General features: G+C 45.0%; 1 protein-coding gene across 1 annotated transcript in view; it reads left to right on the top strand.

The window, feature by feature from the left end:
* The window catches only part of TUSC3 (tumor suppressor candidate 3), a 55,917-nt gene that overhangs the window by 25,357 nt on the left and 8,563 nt on the right, over positions 1 to 21,997 (top strand). Inside the window, exons 6-9 of the mRNA XM_043972389.1 lie at positions 4,889 to 4,978; positions 19,377 to 19,440; positions 19,915 to 19,989; positions 21,205 to 21,295. Of these exons, the coding sequence (XP_043828324.1) occupies positions 4,889 to 4,978; positions 19,377 to 19,440; positions 19,915 to 19,989; positions 21,205 to 21,295 (320 nt within the window). The remainder of the gene's footprint in view (positions 1 to 4,888; positions 4,979 to 19,376; positions 19,441 to 19,914; positions 19,990 to 21,204; positions 21,296 to 21,997) is intronic.

Genomic DNA, 21,997 nt, shown 5'->3' with positions numbered 1-21,997 from the left:
ACATCTCAACAGGTGCATACACAATTTTTTGAAAAAATATAACACCCTCTTAGAAACTCCAACGAAAGGTGGTATAAGAATGGGAAGATTTTACTTGAACATTAAAAATGCTTACTTGACTAGAATAGAGAACCACTGGAGGAGGATGCTGCCTGGACTCTTTATCATTCTTGGCCTGCATCCTTTTGGAAAGGCCTGTTATGACAACCTTGAGAAAAGAAATTAAAGGAAGCAGCATAGTCAAATCAAAGTTTAAAATACTGCCTCCACCCCAGCCCACGAGAATTTATTTAGAGAACCCAGGAGACTCAACTAAAGAATTAACCAGTAGAATAAATACCCAGATCCCTGCCTACTCATCCCCTGGGACTCTAATGTCTGTCTCTAAGCTTCTGCAAGGTTCACCCGGCATGCTGATGACCTTCCTCACTGGCCCCTGACCACATAAGCTACCAAAGGATGGCTGGCACTCCTTGTCATCCCTCTTCCTCATCAGGCCACCCATCCCACTTCTCTTCTCAACACACATTTTCCTCACAGCTTTTGCTCCCATTCTCCTCTCGTGGTCCTTGCTGGTTCAGTGGCAGTAGGAAGTCTTTTCTCCTGGAGTCAGAGGATCTAGGTTCAAATTCCACCCTTTATCTTTACTTTGGAGGACATAGGCAAATCAATTTGATAGGTTGTTTATACTATGTGCACAATTGTTATATGAAGTGGCATGTTTATGGGCATTTATTCTTCATATATTATGCTGTAAGCTCTGGGGAAAATGTTCTCCCACCCTCACAGCCTAGTCGCAGATTTTGTAGTCAGCATCTAAATAACTCTTGAATGAATACATGATTTGAAAATTAGAATATTTGTGGATTTCCAGCCATTATGGAAAAAAAAAAAACCTTTGAGAAATACTATATGCCAGAGGAAGAAAATGAAGTGTGATAAGAGCTTAGGAAATGATGGAAATTTTAACTATTAAATAAAAGCAAAACATAAGTCCTCACACTAATGGAGAAAAATATTTCAAGAGGTGGAGCCAAGATAGCAGAGAGAAGCCAGGAAATTGCCTGAGCTCTCCCAATTTCCCTCAGAAACATCATTAAATCAAGCCTCTAAATGGATTCTGAAGCCTATAGAAACTACAAAAAGATGGAGAAAAACCGTTATCAGCTTAAAATTACGTAGAATCACTTCAGGAAAGGCCTGTTTAACTTGGGTAAGGGGGCAGTGCAGCACAGGAGGGTATCTAGGCAAGCCAGGGGAGGTTCTTAGCCACAGCACAGATCAGTAGCTGAGGCCCCTCTGTCCTGGCTCAGCAGGCTAAGGGCATAGCAGGCCAGTTATGAGGCCCCCACCATCCCCAATGCAGAAGGCAAGCTGCCAGCTGGAGAACCACCCACAAGACAGGCACAACTAAGCCAGGCCATGCCAGTGCAGAACGTGAGCCCAGAGCAGTGAGGAATCTTTCAGCCCCAGAGGCCTTGGAGGAGAAAGTTAGCAATCAGGCCCCCAGCACAAGAAGCTTGGGACAGTGTTTCCCTGTGCCCCAGGAGCAGAGTTCAACTTTAAAAGGCACAAATAAAGCTAAAATATGAGTAAGAAACAGAAAAGAGCCCTTAGCATAGAGAGCTACTGTGGCGACAGGTAAGACCAAAACACAAACTTGAAAGAGGACAACACTGCCAAAATGCCTATGTGTGAGCCTCAAAGGGGAAGATGAAGTGGTTTTAAGACCAAAAAGCCTTGGAACAACTCAAAAAGGATTTTAAAAGTCAAATAAGGGAGGTAGAAGAAAAATGGTGAAAGAAATGAGAGTTATGCAAGAGAATTATGAAAAGAAAAAAAAAAGTCAACAGATTGGAAAAGTAAGCACAACAATTGGCTGAGGAAAACAAATCCTTAAAAAATACAATTGGCCAAATTGGGGAGGGGGGGGGAATCTACTGAAGAAAACAACTCCCTAAAAAGTAGAATTGGCCAAATGGAAAAGGAGGCTATAAAAACTGACTGAAGAAAATAATGCCCTAAAAATTAGATATGATGAACCCATATCAACATTTCTGTGCATGACCAACAAAGCCTAGCAGCAAGAGATAGAAAGAGAAATTCAATTTAAAATAGCTGTAGATAATATAAAACATTTGGCAGTGTACCTGCCAAGACAAATCCAGGAATTATATGAACAGAATTACATAATAGTTTTTACACAAATAAAATCTTATCTAATTGGAAAAATATAAATTGTTCATGGGTAGGCCAAGCTAATATGATAAAAATGACAATTCTGTCTAAATTAGTTTACTGATTCAGTGCCATAGCAATCAAAAGACCCCAAAATTATTGTATTCAGCTAGAAAAAATAATAGTAAAATTCATTTAGAAGGAGAAAAGGTCAAGAATGTCAAGGGAATTAATGAAAAAAAAATGCATAGGAAGGTACCATAGAAAGTTGAAGTTATCAAAACTATTTGGTACTGACCAAGAATAGGTTAGAGACATGAGACAGTAGTAAATTACTATAGCAATCTACTGTTAGATAAACCCAAAGACCCAAACTTTTGGGACAAGAACTTACTATTTGACAAAATCTGCCGGGAAAACTGAAAAAATAGTATGGCAGAAACTAGGCATAGACCAACATCTTACACCATATACCAAAATAAGGTGAAAATGCATACACGATTTGGACATAAAGGGTTATACTATAGGCAGATTAGGAGAGGAAGGAATCGTTTACCTCTCAGATCTATGAAGAATAGAAGAATTTGACCAAACGAGAGAGAGAGAATATTGTGAAATACAAAATGAATCATTTTGATTACTTTAAATTAAAAAGGTTTTATACAAACAACCAATGCAACCAATATTAGAAGGAAAGCAGAAAGCTAGGAAACAATTTTTACAGTCAGTGTATCTGATAAAGGCCTCATTTCTAAAATATATAGAGAACCAAATCAGATTTATAAAAATAAAAGTTATTCCTCAATTGAGAAATGGCCAAAGGATATGAACAGTTTTCTGATGAAGAAATTAAAGCTGTCTATAGTCATTTGAAAAAAATGTTCTAAATCACTATTGATTAGAGAAATAGAAATTAAAACAACTCTGAGGCACTACCTCACACCTATCAGATTGGCTAATATGACAAAAAAAGGAAAATGATAAATGTTGGGGATATGGAAAAATTGGAACACGAAGCCATTGTTGGTGTAGTTGTGAACTGATCAAACCATTCTGGAGAGCAATTTAGAACTGTGCCAAAAAGGCTATAAAATTGCATGCCCTTAGACCCCGCAATAACACTACTAGGGCTGTATCCCAAAGAGATCATGAAAAAGGGAAAAGGACCCACATGTACAAAAATATTTATAGCAGCACTTTCTGTGATTGCAAAGAATTAGAAATTGTGGGGATGCTCATCAATTGGGGGATGGCTGAACAAGCTGTTGTATATGAATGTAATCAAATACTATTGTGCTGTAAGAAATGATGAGCAAGCAGATTTCAGAAAAACCTAGAACAACTTAAATGAACTGATGCTGAGTGAAGTGAGCAGAACCAGGAGAACATTGTATACTATCAACAACATTGTATGATGATCGACTGTGATAGACTTAATTCTTCACAGCAACACATATACCAGGGCAGTGCCTAGAAAACATAACAGAAAATGCTCTCCACTTCCAGAAAAAGAAATATGGAGTCTGAATGCAGACTCCAGTGTACTACTTTTACTTTTTTTTTCTTTCTTGAGGTTTTTCCCTTTTGTTCCAATTCTTCTCTTACAGCGTGACTAATGTGGAAATATGTTTAACATGATTGTAATGTATAACCTATATCAGATTGCTAGCTTTCTTTGAGAGGGAAAGGGAAGGGGAAAAATTTGGAACTCAATCCTATAGAAACAAATTTTGAAAACTTAAAAAAAAAAAAAGAAAATATTTCAAGACCATTAATGTTTGCCATGGCTTATCACATTACATCATGTGTTTTTCTAGGCCTTGTTATCTCCTGTGAACAATGCCATAGCTTTATGGTCCATTGTAATTCTTAAAAAATAACCGTCTTAATCTTTAGAAAGGTTGAACACAACCCAACATGTCTCAGCCAACCCCTCATTTTTATCAGCCTCGAGAAGCATTGGCAGCTTCAAGACTGGATTTTTGTGCTCCTTTGTTACATTCTTTCTGTCATGATGATGATACATCTTTTCAATCTCTCTTCTTACAGTGGAATAGGAGTCATTATACTTCTTCTGTCTAAAGTTAATTTTTGGTTTTACATCTTAAAGGGGGGCTTATAGCTGCCAATGATAAAAATAGGCTGGCCCCAGGTGATCCTTTCATGAAGAGAAGCTTCCTGGAGTCAGTTGGCATGGTGTGTCGTGCCTCATTGGCCTACCTTGTCTCACCTGTGTGAACTTGGGTAGGGGAGCTTGGGTAGGACCAGTTTGCCTCCTCCATTTCCTGGTCCCTTCAGTCATCATTTGTTTTGGTTTTCTGTTAACTGTCTTATGAGATGAGCCTGGAAGAAGCCTTCCAGGACATGAGACTTTATCTACCTTTTCTCTCTAACTCCTCATCACATTATGTCTTGCAAGGTTTGTGGCCTCTTGATGCTTCCAGCCCAGATTTTTGTTGTGGATTTCACACAATCAAGGTTTTTTTAAAAATGTATTGATTTGAGGTCGGCTCATAGGCTGCCGAGTCATTTCAGTCCACATGATCTCTTAGGTCTTGGAGAGGTGAGAGATGGAAGTAATGGTTGTCTTTAGTTGCAGTATCTTAAATCTGTGATGGATCTTTTGAAAAACAATTTGCTGAATAAACTGCTTGTATTCAAGTAGCAGTTTGTATTTTATATTCTCATTTGACTGCATCCTGTTTTTCAGTGTGTGGTCTTTGCGATGACATCTGGACAAATGTGGAATCACATCCGTGGCCCTCCATATGCTCATAAGAACCCTCAGAATGGACAAGTGGTAAGTTCTCATACGAGGTTCACAAATGTGATTGTGTTTAGCCTATAGAAAATGGGTTATGTTTGTTAATTAAAGCACAGTTATCCATCCATTCTCCCTCACCCCCATATGCTGATTTGATTGGTGAGTGTCTGACGGTATAGAGAGGCGGTGGCTGACCTTCTGTGGCTGAGAGTAACACAAGTTAGCGTTCACACAGCACCTATTTTGCACCAGGCTCCGTGCTAAGCACTTTAAAAATGGGATCTCATTTGGTCCACACAGTAACCCCGCAAGTAAGGGGCTGTTATGAATACCATTTGAGGAACCTGAAGTGAACACAACAAAGTGACTTATACCCAGGGTCACACAGCTAGAGCTAGTAATTGTCTGAGGCCACATTTGAACTCAGATCTTCCTGACTCCAGTGTGGTCCTCTGTGCTGTCTGGTGCCCCTGGTAGTTCAGGTCTACAGTGTGTCCTCTTCTCTTGAGTCCCTTGCTCCTTATCCTTTGAAGGGCTTGCCCTACCAAGCCCCAGCCTTGGACATTGCCACCAGTGGTCACCTTTGCTCCCACACACCGGCTGCTGAGTGCAGGTGGGGAGAGTCACGCACGCATGCACTGGGGCCTCCCCACATCTATGTTACGCCACTGAGATCCCTTCACCCTGGCACTCCCAACAAGTCTGCTCCCTTCAGATCCATCCTTTGACTTGCCCAGCCCAGCAGCTTCTCCATATCTTCACTCTCCTTGACTTCTGCTGCCTTTGACACTGTGGATCACTCCTCCTCAGGACTCTGTTCTCTCCTGGTTCTCCTCCTGCCTCTCTGACCACTCCTCCTCATTCTCCTTTGCTGAGCCCTCCTCCCAGTCATGCCCTCTGACCTGGGGTGTCCTACAGGGCTTTGTCCTGAGCCCCCTTCTGTGGCCTCTCTTTCCTATTTTGATTGGTGGTGGGCTCATCAGCACCCATCATTGAATCACCTTTCTGTGATCATGTAGGAGAAGGGCTTGGCATGGCCTGAGCCCAGGGACAGTTGACTGTGCGGGAGAGTCCTGAGTGTGTATTATCTTCCTTAGCTCTTTGGGAGCAGAAACTGTCACACTCTGGAGTGTTTATTCCTGGGGCTTAATGCAGGTCCTGGCACAAAGTCAGGACTCAATGTGTTTCTGTTCGTTCATTGCCCCTTCCCCCCTTTTAGTGCAGAGTATTCTTGATTCATTTTACAAGACATCTGCAAGATCCTTTCTTACCAGCCATTGTTGGGTGGGCATCTTCTCAAATTTGTCAGTCCTATACTTGAGCAGGGTATGAGATTTAAAATTGGATATATGAGCATTAAACTCCCCCTTTTAACTTTTCCCTCATATATCTCCTAGACCAAGAAGAAGAAGCCTCTGAGCTTTAATCAGTGAGGGATTCGTTTTTATTGTTTGGGAATTAGACAACAAGAGGTGATACCAATTAGGGAAATAGGAAAGTAGAAATACAAATGAATAATCTTAGATCTAAGCTTAGTCTATATTCCTTTATAAAACTCACCGAATCCCAAACTGCCTGCCAGGCTGAGAACCAGCACGGAACACCAAAAGCATGTGCTGCCACAGCTAAGCTGAAACGTCAGAGAGAGAGCCTGAACCACCACCCTCTTTTGAACTGGTGTCCCGGAAATTCGTCACAGTCTCCACCCCAAAAGGGAGGTCCTTCAAAAGCCGCTTCAGTAGCATGCACTCAACTCTCAAATGATTCAGCTAAAACTTTCGGGTTTTTTACCACATTCCCCCCTTTGTTTCATTTGAAAAATGAATAAGTTTGCTCAACAAAACAGCCAAAAATAATATCCTGTACTAGCTAATATGTTAATATCAATATAGAAAAACGGAGAGAGAAAAGTTTTATCCAGAGGGGCAGTCCGTCATGAACGTGACGTTTTGACATTGGTCTTGCAGAGAGAGGGCCTCTGCAGAGAGTACATGTTAAAGATGGTATATGATAACAGGAGATAACAAAAACTAACAAAACAAAACTGTTCATATAAAGTCTCTTGAGTTCTCTTGTCTTCTTGAAGTGGTAAGATGTCATCAGGAGGAAACTGGATTCTATTCTGGAAAACTGGGCTCTGGGCTCTGGACTCTGATCTGGAAAACTGGATTCTGGACTCTGGTCTGAAAAGCTGGATTCTCTTCTTTGAATTGCTGGATTTTTTACTAAACCTTAGCATAGCGTTGTCAATGATCAAATTAATAAATTCCATTACATTCCCTCCTTTATATAATAGAGGGTTGAGGTAATTATATAATCTATAACACTTTTTACCACCATGTGTCTGGATCAAAGCCAAATTTAGTATGTGTTCATGACACCTGAAAAATGTTATGGAAAGATTATCATACCATATCTCATGGTTTTGAGACAGCCAGTGATTGTGCTAGGCCACAGGTGATTAGACTGAGTGAGACAAAAAGAAAACAAGTTCTGTTAAATTAGGTTATTTTAGGAGGGAGAGAGGACAAAACTGGACTGTGTCTAGAAATTATGCTCTACATAGTCGCCATCATAAGCAAACCATGGACTTACCTATACCTGTCTCTCCTTTTGTTGCACACATATTCTCTCCAGGGCCTGCATTAAAGTTTACAGTAAGTTAGTCTCTGAAACGATAAGTTTCCATACTTCCTAAATCTCATATTAATTTTACCAAAGACAGTATGATGGTAAAAATACGTGCTATGCTGCATAACTGAGGATATACTAGTGATATATACAATAATTCCAAACCATACCCAGAGTATAATGACATATAAATGATAAATGAATGTAAATAGCTGATTATATTAGACATTATTACATAATCTTCTTTTAGCAAGTAAACCACATCATCTTATACATGAATTCTTTAGTATAACAGTAGCAGATACTTAAAGTGATCAATTTATCAAAAAGGAATAAGGCTTCAATTAGCAAGATTCAATATTCAGTATGTTCATTGATAGATCAAGCAATAGGGTTCAATAACCCCCCTTTTTTTTTTTTTTAAACAGAATCTCATAAAAGAGAAAAAAAACTCATTTGAACTCATGGTTCTCTCAAAAAGAAAGAAAAAAAAAAGAATTCTGGTAGCTTCTGAGGCCCAATGGCCCCACCCACAGCATATACTTAAAATGACTTTGAAAAGTTACTTAGTTTACAAAATTGAGTTTAAAACAAAAAAGCAAAAGAAACAAAAGTCAAAAACCAAAGCAAAACCAAAACCAAAAAGCAAAAGCTTTGCTAGCACTCTTGTGTGCTCCTAAAGAACTTAAAGGTGTGGTGAATTCCCAGCCTTTTCAGTGCCTTTCAAAGGCCAAAACAGAAAACACAAAAAAAGGATTAAAGGATAGGTACAGGAAGGGGAAAGGGTGGGGGAGATTGAGGTGGGCCAGAAAACCAGGCCATGTGCTTCAGTGGTTTGCCTGTGGAAGGAAATGCTTATTAAATTTTAAGGTATTTAAGCTGCTAGAATTTGGGGTATGCCACATTGTTTTAACTGGTTCCCCAATTCTCTGCATGCTAAAGTGGCAGGGGTTTCTGAATTGTCATTGATTTTTCTAATGCTGTCATAATGTTTTGTATGGTAGAAAATGTGGAGTTCTTTAGCATCAGCTTTGTCTGTGCCACTGATTTTCAATAGGGGCTGATTCAGCTGATGAATGATTACATTCAGCTGGTTATATTTTGCAAAGGCTACAATAGCTCAACAAAAGTACTAGCTTTTTTTCAGTATAACTTTCAAGCACCCTGGTTTAATTTCAGAGAACCTGAAGTTGTGGCTTGTGAGATATTTAATGACTTCTGGTTTGATTCTAGCAACTCCTCCCGGACTATGCTTTCCTCTTCCCGTAATCACAGAGAGATATGGTTTACCACCATTCTGCTTATGCTCTTCAGTTTTTTGTTGCAGTACAGTTATTAAATGATTTATGGCTTCATCTATGTGGAGTCCATGGAGGTCCAAAACATTCTTTGGTAGTAGGGAAGCATTGACTTTCTCAAATATCTCCACAGCAGCAAGATGGTTGGCTTCTCTCATCTTCTCCTTGTGGACACTACCCTGCTGTGCATAATATGTGGCAATATTTTTTTCCTCCCTGTGATAAGCTGCTTTTGCCTTGCTATAGCATTCCAATCTCTTTTGCTGGTGAAGGAGAGCCTCTGCTCTATAGTCATCATACTTAAAGGTTTTGCGCTGACCTTTAGATGCCTGACCAGAAAGCGCTGGTGCCGGAATGCTCTGTTTAGGCTTATTCTCCTCATTTGACTCAAAGACAGAGGTGGCAACTTCCTTAAGCCTATCTATAGTCATATTTTTCCAATCTGGACATTGTGTCAGAAAATATTTGTGAATTTCTGGCAATGAATTGTAAACGAATGTGTTAAGTACAATATAGGAATCTCTCAAATCTAATGGATCCAATCTGGCGTACTGTCTAGTGGCCTCACAAAGTCTATCATAAAATCTGTTTGGTCTTTCGTTAGCCTCCTGAGGTAGGCTTAAGAATTTCTGCCAGTTTTCGGATTTTCTAGAGCAAGATTCCATTCCCTTCAGAAGTGTTTCCCTAGCATCTTTTAATTCTTGGAATTGTTGGTCATTGTTATAATTCCAATTCGGGTCCCTGAGAGGCCATGCAACAACTGCCTGGCCTTTGGAAACAAGGGTATTTCCTGCTGAGATATCTGTAATTTCACTTGGATAGTAAAGTTTCCATAAGGCAAGTAACATCAGCCCAAGTGGGTTGATATATATTAAATATAGTCTTTAACTGTGAAATTACAGTGTTTGGATTTTTCTCAAAACTAGGGAAGATTGTTTTCCATGCACTCAAGTCACTTGGTTTAAAGGGGCTATATTTTCTAACTTGAATTGGCGTTCCTTTTTTAGTATGTTCTATAGCTTCCTGCAGGGGGAGCAGTTTCTGCTGCTCTGATTCTAAACACTGGTCAATATCTGTTTCTGAAGCTGGGTTATCTCCAGCAGAGGGAGCTATCCTAGCGTCTCTCTCACCATGTGGCATCCCTTTAATCTCTTTCCATATTACAACAATGATAATAGCGAGAATGAGATTTGTAGTTATTTGAACTTTCATGAGTATAGTATTAGAATTTATTTCAACTGCAGGCATACATAATATTTCTACTAATATTAAACACATTCTCAGCCTGTGCCATTATACCAAAAAATTTTTGCTCTGTGAATGAGGAGGAAACAGATAACACAATGAAGGAATATTAAGTAAGTTAGATGTTTAAGTTGGGACATTATGCTACCCCAATACATTCCAATGAGAAAAATCAAAGGGAAAGCAAAATATTCAAGCATGTTGCCCTTTAAACTGGACTGGCTTTTTCTCTTAGGGTTTCTAGCCCAAGGCTTCATCACTGTTGCTGATACCTTTGAGGTCCCTTGTGGAAGAATCACTCCTGCCTGTGGGGATCTGAGTGAATGCCTGCTTGCACCTCCTGGAGAGGCTGTGTCATTTCTGCTGGTTCATTTTTCCATTGGTTCTACTCCTGGCCCATGGTGGGGTTCCTACCTTTCTGGGCTTCCAATCAGCCAAAGTAGAGACTAGCAGGGCAGTTAGGTGGCACAATAGATAAAGCACTGGCCCTGGATTCAGGAGGACCTGAGTTCAAATCCAGCCTCAGACATCTGACACTTACTAGCTGTGTGACCCTGGGCAAGTCACTTAACCCTCATTGCTCTGCAAAAAGACCAAAACAAAACAAAGTAGAGACTAGCACTGGCCTGGATAGGATATGGAGTGCTCCTTTGGAGCAATTTGAAGCCAGGCAGAGTGGCTCCAGATTACTTCTCTTGTCCTAGACCCTTCAGGCTGTTCTGTGGCCCAAGAGCAGTCCTTACCTAAAGTCAACCTCGCTTTCCCACCCCCGCTATATAAATGATTTTGTTGTCCAGACAACAGGTAGCCTGAGAAGGAAAGGTCCTTGTCCTCCCCACTGTCTTGGATGTTTGCTGCCCACCAGCCACATCTTGCTGTTTTGATCTGGGAAAAGCCAGTCTCCCTTCATTCCTAAGTAATGTTATCTTATGGTAGCTGTGCTCAGGGCTTGAACAAGTACGCGATTCAGTCCTGATTGGCCTCTGCTTCTATCCCTTTGGGTATGTCTTTTTCCTACTTGTCAGGGAATAGGGACTTGGTGGGAACCTGCGCCTGCCCAGACCCAAGCCTTATTTTAAAACCAAGCTGTGACCTCTCTCCAACACTCGCTTCCTGAAATGTTCTGTGCCCTGGCTTTGCTGCAGCTGAGATCATTTTTGAACTCTGTTCCCCGCAGAGTACAATGGGGACGTTGGGAGGGGGTGCACCTGAGAGGGGGCTGTTTGCCACACAGCCTTGGCCCCTGCGGCCGCTGTGTTCACATGTATCGTATTCCTGTGGCGTAGGCTCAGGGGGAGGGGAGACTTCTCCCTCTCCTTGTGCTAAGAATGGTAGGGCTGCTGGGTGTGGGTGGAGCTGGAACGGGGGAGGGACCCAGCTGGCTCTGGGTGTCTGAAAAGGAGGGGGCTTCTGTTCAGGAATACCCACAGGCCTTTGAAAGGCCCCTTTGTGAGTGACCGCAGTGATGTGCACATGGGACAATCACAGTGGGCCTCCAAAGCTGACCGGGTCCTTCGGGCTGTTGGATGGAGTGGAAGAGATCAGAAATCTGTCCTGATTACATCAATGAGAGCTTTTTGATCATTTTCCTTTTATATTAGTCTGGGAGGAAACTAGGACTGCATAGGAGGCAGTGAGGACCACCTGAATATTTCAGTGGAGACCAAGGATGTGATGTCTCTACTGTTTGTTTTCACCACGTCCATGTGGCTGAAGTGTGTGTGGGGGGGGGGGTGAGGGTAGTGTGGCAGAGGTGCACTCGAGGACTGGTGGACTGAAAAGGGTCTGCCTACCCCTGAGCTTGAGCGGCAGGATTTGTCCCCAACAGGTGTAAGATGCTGCGGCCCCCGCCCATTCTCTGGGGTCTCTAGCAGGGGGTAGAAGGGTCCTCAGAGCTTTCTTTGCCCATTGGCCCTTCTTATACATTCTGATTCCTTGAAGGCCAAAAAGCACAGGCTGGTCAGATCAGAATTTCCCCTCATTGACCTAATTTGAATAACAAATAGTCTTTTTTTTCCCCAAAATATTTAAGCAGTAGAGTATGAGATTGCTTTTTATTTACTTTTTATAAATGTGACTACCCTTACAGAATGTCTGTTCCCTTTAATGCTCCAAAATAGCACTTATCTTTGGAAGTGGTTTTCTTCATCAAATCAGTGTTGGACATTTAGCAGTATAGCTTGGAAAAGAGGCTCCCCCCTTGTCCTTTAGTAACCGCCTTTTAAAGCAGAATCACCACAGAATTTGATTCTAGATAGTGACAGTAATAAGGACATTTAGCCTGTCCTGATGTGCTGGACACAGCGACGGATGTTTTATGAATATAGACCAAGGCTTGTAGCTTTCCACAAGACCACACCCACTGCTGTGGTCATGAAGAGAGAGCTGGGCGGCACCTCTTGAGCTGCTGTGTTCCTTTGTAGATCTTGGGCTTCGTGCTTCCCCCTGCCCTTCCCTCAGCCCACAGCTGCCAGGCGGCTCCTCCACCTTCCCCCCCCATTCAACAAAGCTTGGCTCTAGGAGATGCCTGGCCCACAGGGGTTTGTTTAATGAACGAATGAAGGGAGAAATGTCCTCATGGAGGCCAGAGACAGAACCTAAGACACAGACTGTTCCTGTGTCTGTAAAGGGGGTGGAGGGAATTGAGGTTATCTGATCTCGAGGTCCCTTCCAGTTCTATTCTCCTGTTAGGGGTTGAGCCCTTAAGCAAGTGTGTGGTAAATGCCTCCAAGGCACCCTCAGAGACCCTGGGGTACGGGAAGGAGTCAGGCTGACACATGCTTAGAGAAGAGCAGTAGACTGTTGCGTAGGATGATGAGACCATCCAGACACGCAGTAAGGCACGGTGCCAGGTGGGCCCTCCTGGGCATCTGGGTGCTTTGTAGCATTGGGTATCTGGGGGGTTGGTCACCCTGCTTGGCCTCAGGCACTTTGAGGAGCAGAGCCTAATTCCCAGACTTTGTATCTGACTCCAGGCGAGGGCCAGCCTGGTAGGGACACACAGTCGGTGGGTGCTCAGTAAGTATTAGCCGAAATGAGCTGAGGGTGACTGGCTTAAATACAAACCAGGTCTCTGCCAGCACACTTTGGCCTAGAAAACCACAGATCCGCATTATCTTTGTTGTGTCTTTGCTTACTTTGTTAAACATCTCCCAGTTGCATTTCCATTCAGTTTGGGCTCCTCTCAGGAGCTCTGCTGCCACACTGAGCTTGACACTTCTGATTTAGCCCACTCAGGTTGTAGATGAGAGAAACGATTCCATGGTGGGATCACAGGGTCGCTGATTTAGGGTTGAGAGGCACTTTAGAGGCCCATTTTATAGGTGAGGAAACAGCCCCAAAGAGACCAAGTGCAGACTTGCCCAGGCTCAGGTAAAGCAGTAAATGTCTTTAGGTGAGATTTGAACCCAGGTCTTCTGAAATGTCTCTTAAGACTCCACCCAACCTCTGGAACTGACCAACACTTACTGTCTAATGGAGGAGAGTTCTTCTCTGAGTTTTGTTCTTGTTTTACCAAACATTGAGCTGCTATCTTCATTTGCTACTAGTTCTACCCTATCTAGTGTAGTGAGATCTTCAAAATTTTTTGATCCTGCAGCCCTATCCGTTTAAAAAAAAAGAAAAGAAAAGGGGTGGGGGACTGAGCCTCAGCTCTCCCCAGTACATGCAGATCTATTTATTTATTTAATTTTTTTGGTGAGGCAATTGGGGTAAAGTGACTTGCCCAGGGTCACACAGCTAGTAAGTGTTAAGTGTTTGAGGCTGGATTTGAACTCAGGTCCTCCTGAATCCAGGGCCGATGCTCTATTCACTGCGCTACCTAGCTGCCCCCATGTAGTTTATTTTTAATTTAGATACAATGTACTATGATATCAATATAATATTATAGTACATTATAAGCTGCCTGCAAAAACAGAAGAAGAAAGAATGAAGAAGATAAAATAAGAATTACTTTACAGTTTAGAATGTTATTGACATTACGCTTTTTGGTCCCACTAAAATATTTTTTTATTGAGAGCACTGTGGCACTAGGCTTTAACACTTTTTTCTAGGCTGTCATTTTTGAAAAGGACAACTATGGCAATGTCCACAGAAGTACACTATTAAGTGGCCTTACGAAGTCCTCATTTTCTGTCCTATCCACCCATTCTAACAGAGGTTTTTGGTGAATTTAGTACATGACTGTCTTCTATGACTGTCTGTGTGCATCATCAAGTGAGTCTGCACTGGTCTGGTCTTTAGACTGCCTTGGCAGGAGGGGATAAGGACCACTGTCTGCCAGGAAGGGTCTGGCTCTGAACTAACCAAGCAGGCTGAGCCTCTGTGACCTTGGCTCGGGCCAGGAAGGAGCAAGTGTCCTTAGTGAGCCGGCTCTCGGTGCTCCTTGGTGTTCAGCATCCTTTTAAGTTAGTTTTCTTTAACATCATATTTTTGTTTAAGATGAAACATTCTGACCAAAAGTTGTGCTGCTAAAATAATTCATGAAAAGCCTGGGTGGCAGCTGTCTTGGTGTTAATGCCCCCCGGGGAAACCTGGCTAGCTTCATTCATTCATTGCTGTGTGCATACATGTCCACATAGGTATGGGGAGTGATCCATAGATCCTGGCGGCAGGGAGAAAGTTAGAAAAAGAACAAAACCATCGACTGATTCTCTGGGTGTTCTGATGACCTCCTCTTACCAAACTCACCAAAGATGCCGTTCCAAGTACTCCATCATGGCCAGATAGTTGTTGATGACCGGGGCCCTTGTTTTCTTCCCTTGCTCCACCTCTGGGTCTCTTGGGCCATTGCTTCTCAGATTGGGGTGGGGGGGGAGTTTAAGCCATGGGCACACTGCTGCTACTAGAGATACTCAGCCAGTAGTGGGGGGGGGGTCAAAGGCTCCTGATAGCCCCCTGCACCCACAAAGATCAGTCGCTTACTATACACTTTTGTATGGGCACTGGCAGATTAAGTGACTGCCATGGGCCTGCTCCTCCAGATTGTTTCGGTGACCATTTCTGACCTATTAAACTTGTAGATTTGATATTGAGTTTGTGGTTTTCATACTGATGACAATGATAATAAAGGCAATGATGATCAGGCTTTCAACTTTGCAGGGTATCTGACAGACAACATTTAGAACCTCATATTTTTGAAATCTAGGCAAGTGCTCTTTATGAGTTTGAAATTAGATGGATTTTATGTTGGCACCAGCCTCCAGGGGCATTTTTTTTTTTCCGTTTTTATTTTTGTAGATTATTGGGACTTGGGGTAAGAGAGACCTTGAGGATGTTTGGAACAGTGTGTCACCTCGAATTCAGTTTTCTAATTTCTGAATCTGGAGTTTTTTCCAAGTACAACAAAAAGAAAATATCATGGCTGTTTAGCAGTCTGTGGATGGGCCAGCATCTCTTGACTCTCTGTGATCCTGTTCCCGCACCTTCTCTATGTGGGTGTCACCACCTGCCTAGCACCCTGTAAAGTTAATACTTTGTATCTAAAAATATCATCATATATGGAATAAGAAGGAATCCATCATGGACTTTCTGGGGGTGGGGGTGGGGAAGGGCATGGGTGTGTTTCCAACAGAAGTTAGTTTAGAAGCCGAGGAACAATGACTATGACACATCTGTATTATATAATTTAGAGGGAAATGTTATAAACTGTTCCCTGTTTCTAAAGTCCCATTATTTCCTCTTTTTTCTTCCTTTTAAAATCATCACGCATTCTGAAGGTCTGGAGTTAGGAGCAGGAAGTAGGCATTCACTCCCGTGGGCCTGCTGTGTGCAAGGCCCCATCCCACCTGCTAAATATGTTAAAAGAGCCATGGAAACCAGTTCTCCCCCTCAGGGAGCTTACATTCCTGTGAGAATTATAGCATACATGTGAATGAATAGCCCACCCTGAGACACCTTGAGGAAGAAGGGAGAACTGAAGAGGAGGGCGAACAGGGAGGATTTCCTTGGGAGTTGTCTCCGGAGCTGTCTTAGAGGGAGGCAGGGCCTCGCAAAGACGGCGCTAAGGAGGGAGGAGCAGACAGATTTTGGCCAGGCTGGGTTTGAGCGGGCTACTGTTGGGTCACTTCCTGTCCCTGGCTGGCCCAGGCCCTCAGACAGGTCGTGTGCTTGATCCCAGCACCTCCCCTCTCCCAAGCCACTTCTCAGCTCTGCCCTTGATAGAGAATGGGAAGACATTGGGAAGAAGAGATACCCCAGGAGACTCCTCAGTAACCTCGGCTCTCTATTCTCATCTGCCCAGGAATGAGTGTGGACCAGTGGGAGTCTGTCTTTGGCTCTGCCCTTAGCCCCCATTTGTGCAGGGACACTGCTTCATCCCCCAGAATCCGGGCTCTTCTGACACACTGGGGAGGAGAAAGCAAGTGAGGGAAGCAGAGGAAGGATTAATCAGATTGATCATGAGGCATCCCAAAGAATGACAAGACTCAGTGACCCAATTTCCCAAGTTTTATTGCAGTTCTGTGAATGACCACAGGGAGGGCCCCGTGGAGATGTCTCTCAAATAGGGGAAGAGAAGACAGTTCTATTTATGTTGTACATAAATTGATTATCAGCATTATTATAATAATCTCCACCTTAGGGAGGTACGTGGCGGTTCATATCCTAATTTGGACTTCTTGGGGTCCTAAGGCAGCCCCCGAGGCGGGGACCTTTTTCCCTAAAGGTGTGTTTTGGGGGTTTAAATGTCGTAAGGTGAACTGGGGGCAAATTTGGCCTTTTCCACCCACATTACCTCAACTTGCCAAGGTCAGAGTGTCCCTGTGGTTTTCATTCTCAGGCCAAGTTTCTGAGTATTAACATTTATCAGTTAGGATTTCTATAACCTGTCTCTTTAAGTTTTTGTTGTAGTTAAGGTCTCGATGATCTGCCTCTTTATGTTTTAGTTATGAGTGGTGATTAATGGGGTTAATTAATAGGAGCCAGACCTCCAGGTACCAGTTAACAAGAACCGAAGCCCTGACTTTGATGAGGCCCAAGTCTCATGTTATCCATTAGTCCCTTTCAGAACTGGGGTCTGAATTCCTCCTAGAGCTCAGATCAGAATCAGAGCTTGGGTCCTAGGTTTGTCTGTTAACCCTTTCTTTACCTCCTCCACCAGAGGCACCAGCTCTCTTCTCAGCAGCACATGTGGGTGGCTGCCATAGGTCCCAGCCCCTATCTAAGCTTTCGTCTCTCTGGTTCTGGGGGGGGGGTTCCCCTTTTCTTCCCAGGCCCCTGTGTGCCCTCTCTGCCACCCTTCAGAATGGGGGTGGGTTGGGGGGGCTGGTTTATCTGTCCCGGGGGATTGAGTTGGGGGGCGTTTCTTGTCCCCAGCAGAGCTTGTCTTTGTGTCCTCGTTATGGATAAAATTCTTTTTTTTATTCTTTTTAAAAAATTTTTTACAATCCACAAGTGTTCTTTTTATCAGTTCTTTCTATGGGGGTGCATAGTAAGCTTCCTCATTAGTTCCTTGGGATTGTCTTGGATCATTGCACTGCTGAGAGTAGCTAAGTCATTCACAATTACTCATTGAACAATACTGCTGTCACTATGCACAATGTCCTCTCAGCTCTGCTCACTTCACCATACATCGATGTTCATTAGTCTTTCCAGGTTTTTCAGGGATCATCCTGTTTGTCATTTCCTGTAGCACAAGACCATTCCACTACAATCATATAACACAGCTTTTTCCATCATTCCTCAATTGATGGACACTCCATTGATTCTCAATTCTTAGCCTCCACCAAGAGTTGCTATAAATATTTTTTTGTACAATTTTCCCCCTTTTCTCTTTTTCATGATTACTATTGTTAACTGTTTCCCTTCCATCCTAGTCCCTTCCCCATGATATTTATTCTATTATCCATCTTCTTTCATCCTCTCACTCTTCAAAAGGGATTTGCTTCTGTCTGTCCCCTCCCCCACTCTGCCCTTCCTTCTTTTGACCCTCTCTCTTTATCTCTTTCCCCTCCTATTTTCCTACAGGGTTAGAGAGATTACTCCACCCAATTGAGTGTGTACATTATTCCCTCCTTGAGCCAATTCTAATGAGATTGAGGTCTTTGAACCAATTTTGATGAGTGTTAGGCTCATTTACTGCCCAGATTACTCCACCCAGTAGGGTCACTTCTGCCCTTCCCCCTCCCCCAGTGAATTCCCTTCACCCCTCAATTTAACCCTAAAGATGTTATCATCTAGCTAAGTGACACAGTGGACAAATCATCACCCCTGGACCCAGGGGGATCCCAGCCAAAACCTGGCCTCAGACACAAGACAGTTGCTCACTGTATGACCCCAGGCATGTCCCACAGCTCCAATTTCTTATGGTTCTCTAGGGTCTTGTATTTGAAAGTCAAATTTGCCATTTAGTTCAGGTCTTCTCATCACAAATATCTGAAAGTCTTCTTTTTCATTAAAGTTCCATTTTTTCCTCTGAAAGATAATGCTGAGTTTTGCTGGGTAGGTGATTCTTGGTTGTAATCCCATTTCCTTTGCCCTTTGGAATATCATATTTCATGCCCTCCGGTTCTTTAATATAGAAGCTGCTAGATCTTGTGCTAATGGATAAAATTCTTGAAGTAATTTGAAGCCTGGAGAGGGAGTGGCACAGACCAGGTGGGAAAGGTGTCTCTGGACCCAGCTATTCCTGGAGACATGGCATCTGAGCCTAGGGAGGAGACAGATCCCACTTACTGTAACCTTTGTGATTTGGCCATTGCTTTACCTCCTCAGGCCTCAGTTTCCTCCTTTGTAAAAGGATGGGATTAAGCTAGATGCCCTTGAATTGCCTGATGAAATGAAGACGCGCCCCACAACAGAGCCAGAGAGACAGCAGTAAGGGCCTCTGACCAGGCCCAGACAGCCCAAAGACCCAGAGCCTGGGAGGCATTGGTGGGGTGGGGTGTGCTCCTGGTCAGCTGAGGGGAACAGAAGCATCTCTGGCTCCTAGGGCGAGGCAGGGCTCACCCAGGGCATGGCCCAGAGTCCCAGTGATGTTACTGGCACTAGCGAGCGAGGACAGCCCTCCCTCCCATAGTGGTCGCCTGCCTGCCTGTCTGTTGGTAAAGGGGGATGGGCTTGCTTCTCCCTGGGATGTCTGCGTCTGCCAGGCTGGGGTGGTGGGATGACCTGTAAGCCCACACACAAGGGGGATGGAAGGCTCTGGGGGCTGCTGGCAGGAGGGTCCCTGGGGGGGGGGGTCTGTGGGGGCCGTGGCTTTGCCCTGAACAGATGTCTTGGGTTCCCCCCTGCTCTAACCCCATTCTCTCCTCCTCTTGCAGAGCTACATCCACGGGAGTAGCCAGGCTCAGTTTGTGGCCGAGTCCCACATCATTCTGCTGCTGAGTATCCTTTAAGCTGTGGATTGGGGAGGAGAGCCAGGCAGGGGGCTTTGCTAGAGTCCAGGACATGGTTGCCTTTTCAAAATGTGTTTGGCATGCCTGGGTTTCAGCATGGTGGGTCTCCTCCATGATCTCCTCTGGACTGCATATCTCAAAACATGATTCTGAGAAGGGTCCACGGGCTTCTCCAGATCACAGGCCCCCAGGATCCATGACACTAAGGGGCTTAAGAAGCCCTGACATCCAGCCAGATCCAGATGATCTGATGGATCTAAGGGGGATTGGTTAGGGGGTACACACGTACATGCATGCATATAAGTCTACATGTGTGTGTGTGTGCATGCACACACGTGTGCATACATTCTAGCCTCTCATATTCTGGGTCTGTGGCTGGCAGGGAGAGTCGGGGACACATGTGTCTGTCTCGTGGCTCTTCCTGGTCTCTGCTCTTCTGCTGTTTCCTTGACAATGGCCTCAGATGCTGCCATCACCATGGGGATGGTCCTCCTCAATGAAGCTGCCACCTCCAAAGGGGACGTGGGCAAGAGAAGAAGTAAGTGATGCCCTGCAGGATTGGCTGGTGCTTAGAGGCCCGGGCAGGGGCCAGCAGAGCTGTCAGAGCCTGGGAGTGACCCTCTCCTGGCCTCTGTTTTCTCCCCTGCAGACTGTAAGCATGGCCAGAGACAGGTGCCTGAGCTACCCCGGGGGAGGGCCTGCTTCCTGCAGGATTGCATCTTGGGAAATGGAATCCCACCCTGCCTGCTCATGTGGGGTGCCAAGCAGTGGGGGCATAAGGGGGGAATAGGAACAGAAAGTCCACTGCTCATATGCAGCCTAATGGGTCGTAACAACAGATGTCCGTGGGCAGCTCTCTGGGACAGTGTCATAAGGCCTGCAGATAAGAATGGGTCCAAATGCACTTATTTAGTGCCTCCTGTATGCCAGGACCTCTGCTGGGCACTGGGGGCACAGAGGACAGCCTGGTCCCTTCCCTCCTGCTACTCCTAGTCTGTGGGGGAACCATGTGCCAGTGACCTTGTGCACACAAGCTGTGGGCAGTGGCAGTGCAAGCTCCTCTCAGGCCTGAGGTTGGGAGATAGCGGGTCACATGCAGCACCCCTAGCCACAGAGGGGATGAGGGGGGGTCCTTCTGGATGTGGTTTAGGAAATGGGGGCCTGAGCAGGTTCCTCATAGACGTTTACCCGGGAAATCCCTGCAAGGGGCCATTCATTCCCAAGTCGTTCCTGTGGTGCGAGTGGTGAGAGCTTGGGCTCTCAAGTCGGGAGAAGACAAGTGGCAGTGATGGGGATGAAGGGCTGCAGAGATCCAGGGGCCACAGAGCCACCGCACTGGGGACAGGCCAGGTCTTTGTTACCTTTAGATTTCCAGGGCCTGGCTCGCAGTAGGTGTTCACTGAATGTTCAGGTCTGCGTCACTAGTCACACTGGGGTGTGCTGGCACACCCGCACCATCCCAAGTGCGGAAAGCTCAGGGGCTGCCTCTGCTATGGATTGGCTTTGAGGAAACACATTTTGGCCCAGAGATGGGGCGTCCCTTTGAACGTCGTGTAGGGGCTCTCTCCTTCCAGGCTCAGCAGCAGCCTTGGGATGGCACGTGGGTAGAGGAGGGGAAGCTGGGGTGTGTTCTGGCCACAGGCGCCTCACCCAGGAGGCGGGAGGCCCTTAGTCACCTGCCCTTTAGAAGAGGAGCTATGGGTCCGTGTGCTCCCACTGCCGCACTTAATGCCTTCTCTCTCTCTCCCTCCAGTCATCTGCCTCGTAGGCCTGGGCCTGGTGGTGTTCTTCTTCAGCTTCCTGCTGTCCATCTTCCGCTCCAAGTACCACGGGTACCCCTACAGGTGAGCCTCGTGCCCTCCCTCCACCGGGGCCACCACTTTGCTTTGACGCGGAGGCGCCTACCACAAGACATCCAAAGCCGACCCATCAGCCAGCCTCCCGCTCAGCAAGCGCATGTGCCGGGCGTGATGGGCAGCGTAGACCCCCCGCCCCAGCCTGGCACCCCCCTGGCACTGCAACCCTGCCTGCAGGGCGTGCATCCATATGCGGTTGCACACGTCAGGCGGGCATGAGCAAGCACAGCTCTCCGGGAGCATGCATCCCCAGCCTACGTTCTACTTTTATTCTGTAGACAGTGTGAGGACTGCAGCTCCTTGTACATGGGTGGCATGAGTTGTGCCCAGAACCCTGGTAATAAATAGCCTCTCCAGAGGAAGTGATAGAGACAGAGATGGGGTGGAGGGTGTGGAAATAGAGACAGACAGACAGAGACCCCAGCGGACACGGGGCCAGTTGGTGACTCTGGATCGAAGAGATATGTTGGGGAGGGAGGAGGGGGCAGGTGGTGAAGGGTTTCGAAGGCCAGACACAGCATTCTGTGTTTGGTTCTGGAGGCCATAGGGAGCCATTGGAGATTACTGAGCAGGGAAGGTGATGGAGTCTGACCTGTGTTTTAGGAAAATCACTTTGGTGGCTGAATGGAGGATGGTTTGGAGTGGGGAGAGACCTAAGGCAGCTATTGCAATAGTGTGGGCCTGCACCAG

Source organism: Dromiciops gliroides, chromosome 6 (assembly GCF_019393635.1).
Source record: "Dromiciops gliroides isolate mDroGli1 chromosome 6, mDroGli1.pri, whole genome shotgun sequence".
In the NCBI taxonomy this organism is placed as follows: Eukaryota; Metazoa; Chordata; class Mammalia; order Microbiotheria; family Microbiotheriidae; genus Dromiciops; species Dromiciops gliroides.
The sequence above is the reverse complement of the archived record's forward strand: the minus strand, read 5'-3'. Positions and strand labels throughout refer to the sequence as shown.